The sequence below is a fragment of the Propithecus coquereli genome, unplaced genomic scaffold (assembly GCF_000956105.1).
Source record: "Propithecus coquereli isolate 6110/MARCELLA unplaced genomic scaffold, Pcoq_1.0 Scaffold52, whole genome shotgun sequence".
Lineage (NCBI taxonomy): Eukaryota > Metazoa > Chordata > Mammalia > Primates > Indriidae > Propithecus > Propithecus coquereli.
In genome coordinates, this window is record NW_012151063.1 from 7268619 (window position 1) to 7282955 (window position 14337).

The following is a 14337-nucleotide window of genomic DNA, read 5'->3' on the forward strand; positions in this document are numbered from 1 at the left end:
ATGAGACATATGGATTCTACATAAAGCTAAAATAAAACTCACCAAAATGGTAGAAGTATCAGTCAGTTTATTTTTTGAGCAAGTAGTATAGAAGTGCTATTAGGATAACCTGGTTACTTTTTAGAGAGAAAATGGAAAAATGTGAACTTTTAATAATTTTATAACAGTTCTGAATTGTAAAATAAGTGGATCGGGCTCAGCGGTGCTATAAGGATGGGTTTCCCACCTGTATTTGTTGATTGAATGAGATCATGTATGTAAATGTGCTTAGAATGTGCCTGCATTTGGGCATTTTTCTCTAGGCTTATTTGCTTTTCGTATTATGATAAAATAGCAGCGTTATGCTCAGGACTCAATTTGTCTTAAAGTAGGATTGTTTTTGGTTTGGTCCCATTCAGGCCTTCAGTCATGCAAAACACCCTGCCTTTACCTGCTTGACTTGGAACCATGCCATGGGCATACCATTCCCTACTGGTAAAGGAATCACACTGCAGACATCAGTGTTGTGGCATGAGACAGTGTGTAATAGGTTCATCTTGTGTTGTGATTTCTTGAGTGCACTATGTCTGGAAGGATATCTGCAGCATATTTCACCTTCTACATATTTCTGTTTTCATATTGGCTCTAACTTCTTAAAACCGTATGTTTAAAATGAAGATTAAATGAAGAAGAGTAAAATCAGTGTCATTCTGGTGGTGTTTACCAGTTTCTAACTGCTACTGGCAGAGACAGCCTTGTTGTCCAACCAGTTTGGGGAAATCACATGTTCAGAATTCATACTGGTCTCATGGGGCTTGGTTGTGGTTGTGTCTCACTTTCTTGGGGCCGGGGACTTGAACAGAAGTGGGAGGATTGAGTTAGTGAAATTTAGGTTATCAGATTCCCATGCATACCAGTCAGTGTGCATTTATAGGGGCAACCCAAGAGATAGCTGCCCAGACTCAGACAATTATAGGCGTGTCCCATTTTACACGCCAGCTGCTGTCCTGACACTGTCTTGTCAGCAGTGTGATGGTGGGATGGGGGAGGGGAGGACTACTTACAGAATCTGAAAACCCTTTACTTTCTCTCTCCTGTCCAGCCCAGGTTTCCTTAATCAGATTTCCTTCAAGGAGAGACACCTATAGACAAAGTGCTTTTGTTGTTGTTCTCCTGAAAACCAAAAAAGGACCCTTTGAAATTTCTGATTCCTACTCTGTAAGGAATACAGGAAGTATTTAGTAGGGATCTCATTGTATTGTTTCCTTGCATGGCTCTTTGCATTTGGTCAATGGTAGATGTTTAATTAACTTATGACCACTGGTAGATGAAAATATTATAAATGCACTTTATATGGATTTAAGCTGGTGTTTATGTGTAATGTGTGGAAACTGAAAGTTGCGAGTGGGGGACGGTTCTCAGGGAAGAACAGAGCACAGGTGCTCTCCCATTGTTCTGGAAGAGCTGCATTCCATTGTCATCACCTCATTAAACGGACTGCTTGGAAGAAGATGCTTGTTTTTCCTGTTTTGTTAGTAACTGTGAATATCTATTTTGGCTGGTATTTCAGTTTGCACTTGGAGATAGCAATGCTTTTAATTTTGAGTGTACTAGTATAGCTATTGATTATTATTATTTAGGCAAAGCTGGTGAATTAATTTTCCAACCAAATAATTGGGGCAAAAACAGTCAATTAGATAAGATAATGTATACTCTTTTATTAAAACCTAATTCTAGAGTCAACAAACTTACACTGACCTGATGTTCAAATTTGTTTTCATAATTTTATTTTGCAGGATAACAAAGCCATTGACCTTTGCCGACTGTGTTGGGGACGAACTTCCTTTAGGATGGGAAACTGTGTATGATAAACAAATTGGAATTTATTACATGGACCACATAAATAGTAAGTAGAGTGCCAAATTTGTGGCATTATATGTGAATGAGTTTTCATGTTGAATCTCAAAGACGGTAAAAGCTTCGTGTAGACTGAAACAGTCATTAATGGCCAATGAAGCATTAAACTGAGGTTTATAAATGTAATCTGAAGTTTTCATTAGCTGAGTTCTTTAAAAAGGGAAGCAGTTACGGAGCTGTGCTTTGCTTATGTCTTGCTGAGGACTGCATGTAATATGTTTGATGAAGGGTTTTTAATATCTAATATAATGAATAAATTCCCCTCGCAGTCGAAATAGAAATACCTCTCATAATGAAAAAGTTGTTTATTGCAAATGGAACTTACACATTCTTGGAACAATAAGTGCCCACGTGGTTACCTTAACTTCATTTTTTCTTATACATGTAACTTTAACACACCAAACCTTTTTCGTCTTTTGTGTGTGTGTGTGTGTGTGTATGTGTGTGTGTGAAGGGAGGAAATGGCATAAAGATTATAGCTAAAATAATGGATATTTGACCATGCCAGCTTCCTTTGTGGGACTGTCTGGAGCAGTGGTTCTCAACCTGGGTTGATTTTGCCCCTCGGGGACACTTGGTAATGTCTGGAGACTATTTCTTTGATGGCTGTGCCTGGGAGAGGTGATCTTGGCGTCCAGTGCGTGGAGCCCAGGGGTGCTGCTAAACATCCTGCACGGCACAGGACAGCCCCCTCCTCCCCAACAGCGAATGAGCTGACCCCAAGTGTCAGTAGTGCTGAGGTGGGGGACTCCTGATTCTGAGGCCCTGTTTTATTCTAGATGTGTTCTCCGCCCCTCACTCTTGGCTTTCTGCCTCTTCCCCAGCCTTCCTGGATCGGGTCTCAGCCAGGGATCCATTTCTCACTCCCTCCTGTTTTCATTCTAGCTTCCCTCAGTGTTTTTGTCATTGTCATTTAACGACTGGGGACATAAAGCATGACTCCCCTTGGTTTACTCTCTGCCCTTCGATTTATTAAGTGCGGGGAGGCTGGGGGTCTCAAGAGGTGTGATACTCCCTACCTGAGTGGTTTTGAAGCTCTTTCTATGTGCTGGTCCTGTGGCTTCTTGTGTCCCTTAGTGTAAGTGACCCAGGTTGGTATCTTCAGGGCTGATTCCTGCATTGTCAGTTGCCGGCAACCTTTCGAGTTTTTGAGTCTTCCTGCCTCAGATCTCAGGGCAGTGGGATTTCTGATGCCTGCGCCCAGCCTTGCGTGCGATTGCAGCTGTTAGCCAAAGACTAGGTGGTGGAGATTGGAGACGGGGCATGGGTACCGTCCTTGCCCGCTGCCCTCCCAGGCAGGTATCCAAGGGGTAGGAGAGCTTCAGGGTGGATCCACCACCTATTGGACAGGGTGGGTGCCTGGCAGAAGAGAAGCCGAGGGGCTCCAGCTCACCAGGTGACCCTCTGCTGGCCCAGCAGCTTGCATCAGTATGTTTGGGTAAGTGTGGCCATCTGGGGCTTGGCTTCCTAGGTAATGGCCCAGGGGACAGCTCTGGACACATGAGAGCCACTTGCTGCTCAGGGCTGCTGTATTATCGGCCTGGGCACACCTGCACCATGGTGTCATCACCAGGCTTCATCCTTCCCAGGGCCAGGTGGTAGGGATGCTTACTGAGTGGCACAGGCATCTTCATACACAACCTTCTAGAAGGCCTGCTGGGCTGGGGCTGGATTAAAGGTTGGAGCTGGAGGTAGGCAAGAGAGCTGGAGAGGGAGAAAGCAGGAGCAGGATGTGGGGAAGCCAGGTGAGAGGAGAGGATGCCAGTGAGGAGTGAGCAAAGACTGCATGGCCTGGCAGGGAGGTGGCCCGGCAGGGAGGTGGCAGTTCATAGCGGTTCATAGCGGCCCACGTGCACAGAGTCAGTGAGAAGATGGCTGTAAGTAGCTATCCGTGTGACGGTTCCAAGCTCATTTGGGTTCATCTCCAGCACTTAAAGTGTGGTCTTTATTGGTGACAAAATAGTCATGTGTTGTCTTCTCTCCTCCAGTGGACTATTTCATCTCTGTAGAGTTTTCTTCTCAACTGTAGATATATAAATAGAAGGTGTTCCATACTTTGGAAAGGTTCATGATGTAGAATCTTGCCTAATGTGCATCCTGGTAATTAATTAATTTTCATATTGGCTAATATGCATGACTATTGGTCAACCTAAAGATTTTACTTTTAAGTCACTTGTGTTCTTGCCCTTTTAATTTCAGAGCTTACCCAGATTGAGGACCCCCGAGAGCAGTGGAGGCGAGAGCAGGAGCGCATGTTGAAGGAATATTTAATTGTAGCCCAGGAGGCTCTCAATGCCAAGAAAGAAATCTACCAGATCAAGCAGCAGCGGTTCGAGCTGGCTCAGGAGGAATACCAGCAGCTGCACAAAATGTGTGAGGATGACAGCCGCTCCTACGCCAGCTGTGAGTTGACTTGTCTCCTTCAGTTAGCGTGTGACTTTAAAAGCCATCTCTGTGGTAGGCTGTCTGCAAATGCTGAACTTTCCTTGGGCAGGACAGCTTCGTGAAGGTTCTAATGGCATACTGTTAGGCAATGAGTGTTCTGTACCAGAGTGAGATGGGCATCTGGTAGCCACTCCTGTAGCGAAGATTTATCAAGTGCCTACTTTGTGCCCAGGCACTGGGATATGGCGGTGACTAAGAAAGGAAAGGTCCCTGGCCTCATGGAGCTCACATTCAGGTAGGGAAGGTAAAAAAAAAATAAGCCAACATATAAAATTGCAGGTAGTGACATTAAGCAACCTCCTGTGTCAAGTTTGTTAGTTTTGAAGAGGGCTTCCATTAGAGATCTCTGCAGTTAATGCTGCTTGTCTGGGATGATCTCTTGGGAAATCCGCACGGTGGTTTCGTGAATCCTGGGTGGAGAAACTCAGGAACCTTCGATCTTGTCAAGTACCAGTCTCTTTGTAGAGACCTTTCTTGGGCTTTAGGCTTTATTGGGCAGTACCCTGAAGGAGGAATGCAGTATAACCCAGAGAGTCAGGGGACTCTCTTTATGCCCTTCAAGTAAGATGACTGTCTACTGCTCTTCCCCAAAGGGACCCTTCCTTGGTTTTGGAGGCTGCCAGAGTGGGCTTCCATTTCATTAGTACTCATCAAATGCTCAGATATTAAAGGAACCAGGTCTGGTCTCAGAAGTCAAAGCATTTTGCTACAGACACAGCCGGCCACTGCTTGAGCCAGTTCTTTCCCAGCAGACCTGCATGGCCACCACTGGCCTGGGTGCTAGTGAGCTTGGAGAGAATGTATGAAGTTGGTACTACTAGATTGTACTTTATAAAAACCTAAGTCTAGGCCTGGTGCAGTGGCTCTCACGCCTACAATCCTAGCACTTTGGGAGGCCAAGACGGGAGGATTGCTGGAGCTCAGGAGTTTGAGACCAGCCTGGGCAAGAGTGAGACCCCTTCTCTACTAAAAAAAAAATAGAAAAAATTAGCCGGGCATGGTGGCACACGCCTGTAGTTCCAGCTACTTGGGAGGTGAGGCAGGAGGATGGCTTGAGCCCAGGAGTTTGAGGTTGCTGTGAGCTAGGCTGACGCCATGGCACTCTAGCCTGGTCAACAGAGTAAGATTCTGTCTTAAAAAACAAAACACAACAAAAACAAAAAAATGTAAGTCTATTAGAGCCATGGGGGAACTTTCCTGTGACATTACTGCCATGTTACCAGGGCAAACATTAAAGACCTAGCCATAGCTCTTTGTTCTGTGTTGCAAGTCAGAATGTAGTTATGGCCAAGGGGCCTACGTCTTGTGCTCTGTCTTACTGCAGCTACTGTTGAAGGTGAAGAAGCCGTAGAAGCTGTAGACAGCAGTGGGGTTTACCCTCTGCAATAGGAATTTAAGATATTTCTATTACCATGTGCCTTAAGGGAAGAGGGGACTCAGGTTTCATGTCATCTTGCAAGTCATCTTATCTCATATTCTTCAGATATGGGTACATACTAGTTCTTTTTTTTTTACCTTTCCATCAGAATGTGATAGGTCAGCTCAGTGCTGATTTTTAGAGCCTAGTTTCTTATCTCCACAGTTTTCTTATAATGTCTTTGGTTTAGGTATCTGGGTAATACTGGCCTCATGGAATGAATTGGGAAGTGTTCCCTACTCTTCTCTTTTCTGAAAGAGTTTGTGTAGGATTATTAATAGGATTAATGCATTCTTAACTGTTTGATAGAATTCACCAGAAAAGCCACCTGGACCTGGAGTTCTCTGTGGGAATGTCTTTAACTACAAATTCAGTACCTTTAATAGATACAGAGCTAGTCAGATGTTTTATTTCTTCTTGAATCAGTTTGGGTGTTTCTGTGTTTCAAAGAATTTGTCTATTTCCTCTAATCTTAAAGTTGGCAAACTTTTCTATAAAGGGGCAGCTAGTAAATACTTTAGACTTTGTAGGCCATACGATCTCAGTCACAGCTATTCAACCTTGGGGTTATTGTGCAAAAGCAGTCAGAGACAATACGTAGACAAATGTGTGTGGCTGTGTTCCAATAAAAGCATAAAAACAGGTAACAAGCTAGATTTGGCCCATAGAGGTTTTGCCAACCCGTGATCTAAGTTGTCATGTCTATAAAGTTCTTCGTAGAATTCTTATTATGCTTTTAATGTCTGTAGGGTCTGAGGTGGTATCCTCTCTTTAATTCCTGATATTAATAATTTGTGTCTTTTCTCTTTTTTTCTTGACCATTATAGGTAAACTTTTATTGATTTTATTTATCAACAAACTGACTTTTGCCCTCCCTAATTTCTTATCTGTTTTCTATTTTATTGGTTTCTCTTCTTTATTATTTCCTTCCTTCTACTTAGTTTGGCTTTAATTTGTTCTTCCTTTTCTAGCTTCCTAAAGTATAAACTTAGATCACTGATTTTGGACCTTTCTTAACTTTCTCCTACAGCCATTAAAGGTATGGATTCAGCTCTAGGTACTACTTTAACTGCATCCCACAAATTTTAGTTTGCTGTATTTTCATCTTCATTCAGTTCAAAATATTTTTTCATTTCCTTTGTGGTTTATTTTTTGACCCATGGATTCTGTAGAAGTAAGTTACTGGGAATTTTGAAAGATATCATGTTGTTATTGATTTTTAATTTAGTTCCATTGTGGTTAGAGACTATATTTTGTAAAATTTTAATCTTTTGAAGTTGACTGAGATGACTTTGATGGCTCAGAATATGGTCTTTCTTGGTGATCTTATAGGACCGGAAGCCCATAGGCTTGATGCATCCAGGTCACCCCTAGCTGAAGCATTGGCTTATAACTGGTTCTGAGATCATATTAGTCAGCAAGTCTAAATCTTTCAGAAAGCTCCTTGAAGAAGCTAGGTTGACCCATATAAACTTGTCATTTTTGTAGCTAAAAAAAGTCTGAATATTGGCAGTTTGTTATTTTATTTTATTTTTTTTACCCCTCTCCTGCCCCAGTGCCTGGCAGTTTGTTATGATTCGACCTAATAGTGTGTTTCTTTCCAGTAGCCTTGAGGTGCTTTATCTGTTACATGCTCTGGTTTGGGTAGGTCTCCAAAGAGGTTCTCAAATCAATCTTCCAAATAATGAAACGGAAGAAGTACGTATCAGAAAAACTTGGGAGGAACTTTCTTGCCAGTGATTGAAAAGAAAAATCGAGTCTAGAGAAAGTGTGTATTATGTACTGGTTGCTACCAATGCAAACAGGACTTCAGTTGCTATAACCATGGGGACTCTGGACTGTATGCCTTTGAAGATGCAGACATAGGGGGACCTTAGGACATCTTGTCCAATTCCACACCCAGCCTGAGGGTGAGCAAGGGGGGAACCCCAATCCAGTGCCAAGCCTGTGAGTTAAAGGTACTTGGTACCTGAAGTCCTTTAGAGCTGGGACATCCCATGGGATCAGGTTTTGTATTTCCATGGGCTTTTCACTCCTGCAACATTTGGGAAAACAGGGAATTCTGCTCAATTACATTCCTTCCTGTGCCCCATGGAATTTGATTAATGCCCATTAAAAAGAAATACTCAAGATGCTCTCTTTGAAGTGGTGTCTTTTTCTTCAGTAGAGGGAAGGGGATGACTGTGGTGTTGACGTAAGATTCTAATGTGCTCACCAGATTCCATTTTCTGTCCTTCTAGAAGTCTCTATGTAGATACAGTCTCTTTTTCCACTTGTGAGGGTTGCCTTCAAGGCTAGAATTGGGCCTGTTTTCACAAAAGGGCTGGACATGCCACTGGATCTTCCCAGGGCCTATCAGCTCATCAGGCAAAAAGCCAACTATGAATGGAATCTAGGAGTCTATCCAAGTGGTTTATCAACTTGCTGCTGTCCCTGGGGCTTCCACCAAGCTCTTTCAATCTGCCATTTATCCTGAACTACTAATTACAATGAGGAAAACCCTGCTAGAATTGACTCAGATGAATTCTTTCTGGCCACAGGATAAAGTTTAATACAGCGATTCTGTTGGCTTGAGTCACCGTGATCTAACAGATGGCTTGTACAGCCACACCAGAGGGGCTGGGCCCATGCTGGGAGCTGCTGGTGGCAGTATCCATAGCACACCTGAGCCTCACTTAGCCACATGGGTTTCGCCCCACCCAGATCTCTCTCAGTGCTAGTCATCTAAAGCAGGGAAGTGTCTCCTTTTTCTGGTACTGGGAACAGAACAACATCTGGACTTATTTCCCACTATTTCCTTCATTGGTAATGACTTGAAGTGAAAGGTACCAGTATTCAGTGAGCTCATAGTTCATATGAATTGTTATAATCACCATGTTGTCAAGCAGGTGCTGTTCTCTTCATTGTTCACATGAGAAATCAAATATTGGAGAAGCTAAATGATATTCTTCAAGGTTACATACCCAGTAAATGATAGAATTTGGATTTGAACCCAGATCTATTTGTGTTGGTGGCCTTCAGTACTCTGTACTATTTCCCAGAGATGGAAGAGGCAGCTCAGAAGAGCTGATCGTATCTTTGGAACCCCTTGCCCTCCCCTCCCCCTCAATTTTTAGGTTATCTAAAAATCAAGACCAGTTATAAACTGACAAGTTGTCTGGCAATTTTGCAGCAATAATGGGGGCCAGTGGAAGGCAGACCGCTTTCTATTTCTTGACTTTCCTGTGGCCCAGGTAGGGTCACTATTCATTTACTTTTCTACAGATATTTATTTAGCACCTGCTGTTGGCATATACTAAGTGTTGGGGACATAATTTATCTCTAATGGGTGATGAAAAGGAAAGACGAGGCAATAATGGTAAAAGAAGGAACTAACTAGAACAGCCATTTCTAACGTTGGTGAAGGGTATGGGGGAGGGCAGGAGGAGGGGAAGTGCATCTGGCCCACACCCTTCACACATTTCCCCCGAGCTATGAAAATCACCCGAATAAAACTCCATTCATTGGAGAGGAAAGATTTTGTGTCAATATTGGGCCATCTGGTATCTAAGAATATCCAGGTCTTGACCTTTTTTATCCCTGTCTAAAGCAAATTCAGATGCTTTGCCGAATTCAAGCACATGTGTCTCCATGAGCCTAGGAACTCAACTCTGCTTAATTCTGTGAGCTTCTGAGCTAGCTGCCTGGTGCCCAGTCCTTTTATTATGCTTTGTACACTGCTGGGGTGAAACTACTCGACAATGGACTCATTTTGAGATATACCCTGTACTTTTCCTATAGCTACATTTTGTAGAGTTTTCTCCTGCTTTCTTCATTGCAACATGTTATTCTATTTGCCTTCCTTTTAACACTGGATACATTCATTTTTTTCTGGAGTTACTCCTTCATCCTTCCTGAGAAACTCCCCGGATGCATTCAGATGAACTACATGACCATTTGCAGGATCTTTTGGAAGAAATTCTTGCATGGGGTAGAATTATAGTTTAAACCACAGGTCTGCAAACTATGTTAGGCCCACAGGCTGACTCCTGTCCATTGTGGGTGTTTGTAAATGAAGTTTTATTGGAACACAACCACGCCCATTCACTTACCTTTGTCTATGGCAGCTGCAACAGCAGAATTGAGTATTTGAGACAGACCGTATGGTCCACAGAGCCAGAAATATTTGCTATCTGGCCTATTATAGAAAAAATTAGCCAACCTCTGGTCTATAGCAGTGGTTCTCAACCTAGCTGCAAGTTAGAATCTCCTGGAGGCCTTTAAAAAACTGCTGGTTGGGCCCCACCTCAAGAGATTTTGATATAATGGGCCTTGGGTGGGGCCAGGCATGGTTTTTGTTTTTTTAAGCTCCCCAAGTGATTCCCAGGGTTAAGATCCACTGGTCTAGATTAACTGAGAATGGCCCTGGTAGCCACAGAACTAAGACTTTGTTATCTGGCTCTTAGGAGCTACCGGAAGTCTATACTGAAAGTCTCTTTGGGTGGCTGGGAAAAAGAGTCATCCTTATCTGGTGAGAATTTGCTGGCCCATCCTAAATTCTTGGGTTAGGTGGTGGTAAAGCTTGACCTTATCAGCCAGCAGTCCTGCCAACATTCTTTCTGAGGCTCCAAGCCCATCCCACAAAGACTGTCTTCCATTGGTACTCTGTTGAGGGGTTTCTCATCTGCTCTCTTGGTTAGCAGAAGGGCTACAGGCATTCCATTCAGTCTTTTGTTTTCTTTCACGCAAGCGTGTTGGAGCAGGCAGGAGAAAAATGGATCAGGTAGCATTTTAAACGAGTATTACTCAACAAGCCTCAATCTTGAAGGTTGTAGCAGAAGATGCGTGTTTCCTGAGAAATAATCCCCTAATCTGTCCCGGAGAGAAAATAATTGGTTAGGATTTGGTGGCATCTTGTGTTATTTCTGTAGATCACCCCCAAGTGGCCTTATTTGATGGTTTTTTTTTTTTTCCCTTGCTCATAGTGCCTTAAAAAAAAAAAATCACCTTCCCTTTGCTGGCCGTAGTTGTTCATATATATGCCTCTCCTGTCACCCTGGAATCTGTTGGGGCTTGCCGGCCTTTCTCCCAGAGTCCTCCTTGCCTTCCTTGAGCAACTCCCAACAGCGCTGTTCCCTGGAGGCAGACACCCAGTCCTAAGGAGCAATCTGCCCCACGGCACGTCTTTGGAGTAGGACTGCTGGTCTTTTAAAGCATGTCATCTCCCTGGGGTGACGTTAGGTTCCCACAGCTCAGAGGAAGCCTGTACATGAGATAGACAGGGACAGGCACACAGACACATGTTTCTCCTTTTCAATAACACATAAAATTGAAGTCCAGAATAAGTACTAGGGTTTGCAGCATTTTGAGTGCTAAATACATAGGTCAAGTTCACTTGTTGGGCGATGGGCCTTGGGGAGCTGGAGGATCTTTCCTTCTTACGTAGGGAAAGCTAGTCTGATTAAAGGATCTTGGGCAGCTGACCTACAGGAGCCCAAATTTTAGACACAAATCCCTCTATGAATGATGGCATAATGTCAGTCAAGTCACTACGTACTGTCTTTTAATTTATAAAATGGGCAAGGAAACATAAGCGTCATCTCGCCTTCACAAAGATTTTATGAGAATAGATGAAATAAATGTGAAAGGCACCCTATAATAGCAAGGTTTAATAATTTACATTGCTGTGGCCCAGCTAAGCTGCAACCTTGTTATTATATCATCTGAAGCAGCATTATATGCTAAGCAGACTCTAAACTATTTAATAGCTCTGCCCACACAACTCTTCAAGAGAGAAGAAAGCTTCAGAGCTGAAAGTCTGGTCTTTATCATAAACCTTGAGATTGAAGACTTGTCTTAATAGAGGAAGATATTTCTTTTTCTAAATGTAATGGAGTGCGTGCTATTAAAAATGGAGTCTGGAGGACTCTGTAAATGGTTCTGTTAGACTTACGGACAGATAGAAGGAACTGAGAATTTTATTTATAAATTAAATTATATTATTAAAAGTGATGCCAGTGTTCACAACTCTCCTGAGCATTTGAAGATAAAATGTATTCACTGTCTTAGGTACTTGAGTGGGCTTTTCCTTCATCCCAGTCTTGGAATTTTTTTTTTTTTTTTTGAGACAGGGTCTTGCTCTGTCACCCAGGCTAGAGTGCAGTGGCATCATCATAACTCACTGCAACCTCAAACAACTGGGCTCGAGTGATCCTCCCACCTCAGCCTTCCAAGTAGCTGGGAATACAGGCACGGCACCATGCCTGGCTAATTTTTCTATTTTTTGTAGATATGGGGTCTTGCTATATTGCCCAGCCTGGTCTCAAACTCTTGGCCTCAAGCCATCCTCCCACCTCAGCCTTCTAAAGTGCTAGGATTACTGGCATGCCCGGCTTCAGTCCTGGAATTTCATAGAGACCATAGCAAAGGTAACGCGAATGGGATCAATAGAAGTAAAACCTATTTTATCATTTTGGATGATTTCACCTGTAACAGAGAAAACTAAATCCCATAGGCTTAGACAATAAGGAAATTCACTGTCACATAACAGAGGCCTCTGGAGGTGGGGTGGAGTCCCTCATAGGCAGATTTGGTGGCTAGGTGGTGTCATTGGTTTATCAGCTTCCCCGTCTAGGAGTGGGTACACGCCAAGTCTCCTGGTGGAGAGATGGCTAATCGACAACATCGGGGTTCTATTAGTTAAGGAGGAGAAATGGGAGAAAGGTTGCTGTGTACATAGATGTCTGACAGTATCCACTACACCTCCTGTGTATATTTCAAGTCTCTTCACTAATTTTTCCTATGAAATTGCACAGACAGAAAAATTGTGATGGTGGTGATTTCAGGTCATTGTTACTGATGTTTAACATTGCAGTTAACTTTGTTGAATTTTGGTGGTGGGGTTGCTTTCTACTGTTAATGGGAAAGATCCCAGGTGATAACTTGGCATTGTCTTTCTCCCACTGCAAGTTGACAAGTTGACACACGTGTTACGGTGTTGTGAGCCAGGAGTCAACAAGCCCCAGGCTCATAGCCTCAGTGGCATATTCTCTCCATCCCAAGTGGGAGGCCTTTTAAGCTCAGGTCTGGGAAACTTCAGTCCCAGGAGTTTAATGTGGAGATTTTCTTAAATGATTTGTGCTTCTTAAGGGCATTGTTTGAGATGTTGCTTTCATTACTGATCTTATTTATTTATTTATTTGCTTATTTTTTTAGAGACAGGGTCTCACTCTATTGCCCAGGCTGGAGTTCAGTGGCACAAACACAGCTCTCAACAGCCTTGAACTCCTGGGCTGAAGCAACCCTCCTGCCTCATCCTCCTGAGTAGCTGGGACTACAGGCACATACCACCATGCCTGGCTAATTTTTCTTATTTTTTGTAGAGACTGGGTCTCACTATGTTGCCCAGGCTGGAGTGCAGTGGTGCAAACATAGCTCACCACAGGCTTGAACTCCTGACCTCAAGTGATCCTCCCACCTCAGCCTCCCAGAGTACTGGGATTACTGATGTGAGCCACCAGACTCATTCTATTCATTACTGATGTTAAATGAAACCAGAGTCAGGCAAGATGGAAGATGTAGGATTTGGAAATAGGCAGTCTTATTTAAGAAATAATTCTGTTTTAAAAATATTTTACTCCCTGTCTTTGAGAGATTGCAATTCTAAGAAAATTTGAGATAAAGTTGGCAAACGTTTAGCTCCTCTAGTTATTTATTTCCAGTAGATTCAGTTGTTTGAAATTCTAACTCAATGGGCCAGAAATAGATTTTCCATAAAACTGTTGTTAAAATGGGAGATCTGACTGCCGAAATTAATTTTGGATGTAGTTCTAATTGAGGTTTTAAATACTCTTGCTGTTTAAGCTACTTGATGGCTTTGAGCCATCTTTTTCCAATATAAAATCAGGAAATGATTTTGAATTAGTTTCTAATTGTTGGCACCCAAGTTATCCAAATGACAGCCAGCCTTTGGTACCCAGACCAAAGGAGTAAAAGAAAGGATGCTGGCCCTACAGATGTGTCTTCTGAGCAGGTGATATTAATGGCACTAATCAGGAGGCAGATGACACCAGTGTGGGGAGATTCACAAATGAAGACAAAGGAACATTCCAGCAGCTGCAGAAGAAAATGGAAGCCAAGTTGCAGTAGTGTAAAAGCCCATGGCTTCAGAAGCCTAAAGAAAGGAGACAGAAACATCAAGAAAAAGCAATGCAGAGAAATGGATGGGCTGGTAGAAATTAGGAACAGCCACTCGCTGCTCCAGCTGCTGGAACACTGGAAAAGGCTTGCAACTCTCTGTGTGGACAGAAATTGGCTGACTGCGCCTAGTGTGTAAACAGCTCTGTGGGTCTTATTCACCCCTAGGTATTGGCTAATCATGAAAATGATGCCATGTCTATAAAAAGAGTTTAAACCATGTGCACTACACTGTTTAAGAAAGCGTTGAGCTATGTGATGTCTTTTAGCTAGCTAAACATCTATCGAAAACCAGCTGTGAGAATGAAAGTGGCAGTGCCTCACTCCAGTTTCCATGGGACAAACAACTTGGGGGCACAGCTTTTTCTCAAGCCTGCCAAGTACTGACACAATACTAGAAAGTT

At 43.0% G+C, this 14337-nt stretch overlaps 1 protein-coding gene across 2 annotated transcripts in view; it reads left to right on the forward strand.

The window, feature by feature from the left end:
- Positions 1–1778: 1778 nt before the first annotated feature.
- The window catches only part of WWC3 (WWC family member 3), a 73560-nt gene continuing 61001 nt past the window's right edge, over positions 1779–14337 (forward strand). For both annotated transcript variants that reach the window (XM_012656832.1, XM_012656833.1), the window contains exons 1-2: positions 1779–1885; positions 4096–4299. In XM_012656832.1, the coding sequence (XP_012512286.1) occupies positions 1870–1885; positions 4096–4299 (220 nt within the window). In that variant the 5' untranslated portion in view covers positions 1779–1869. The remainder of the gene's footprint in view (positions 1886–4095; positions 4300–14337) is intronic.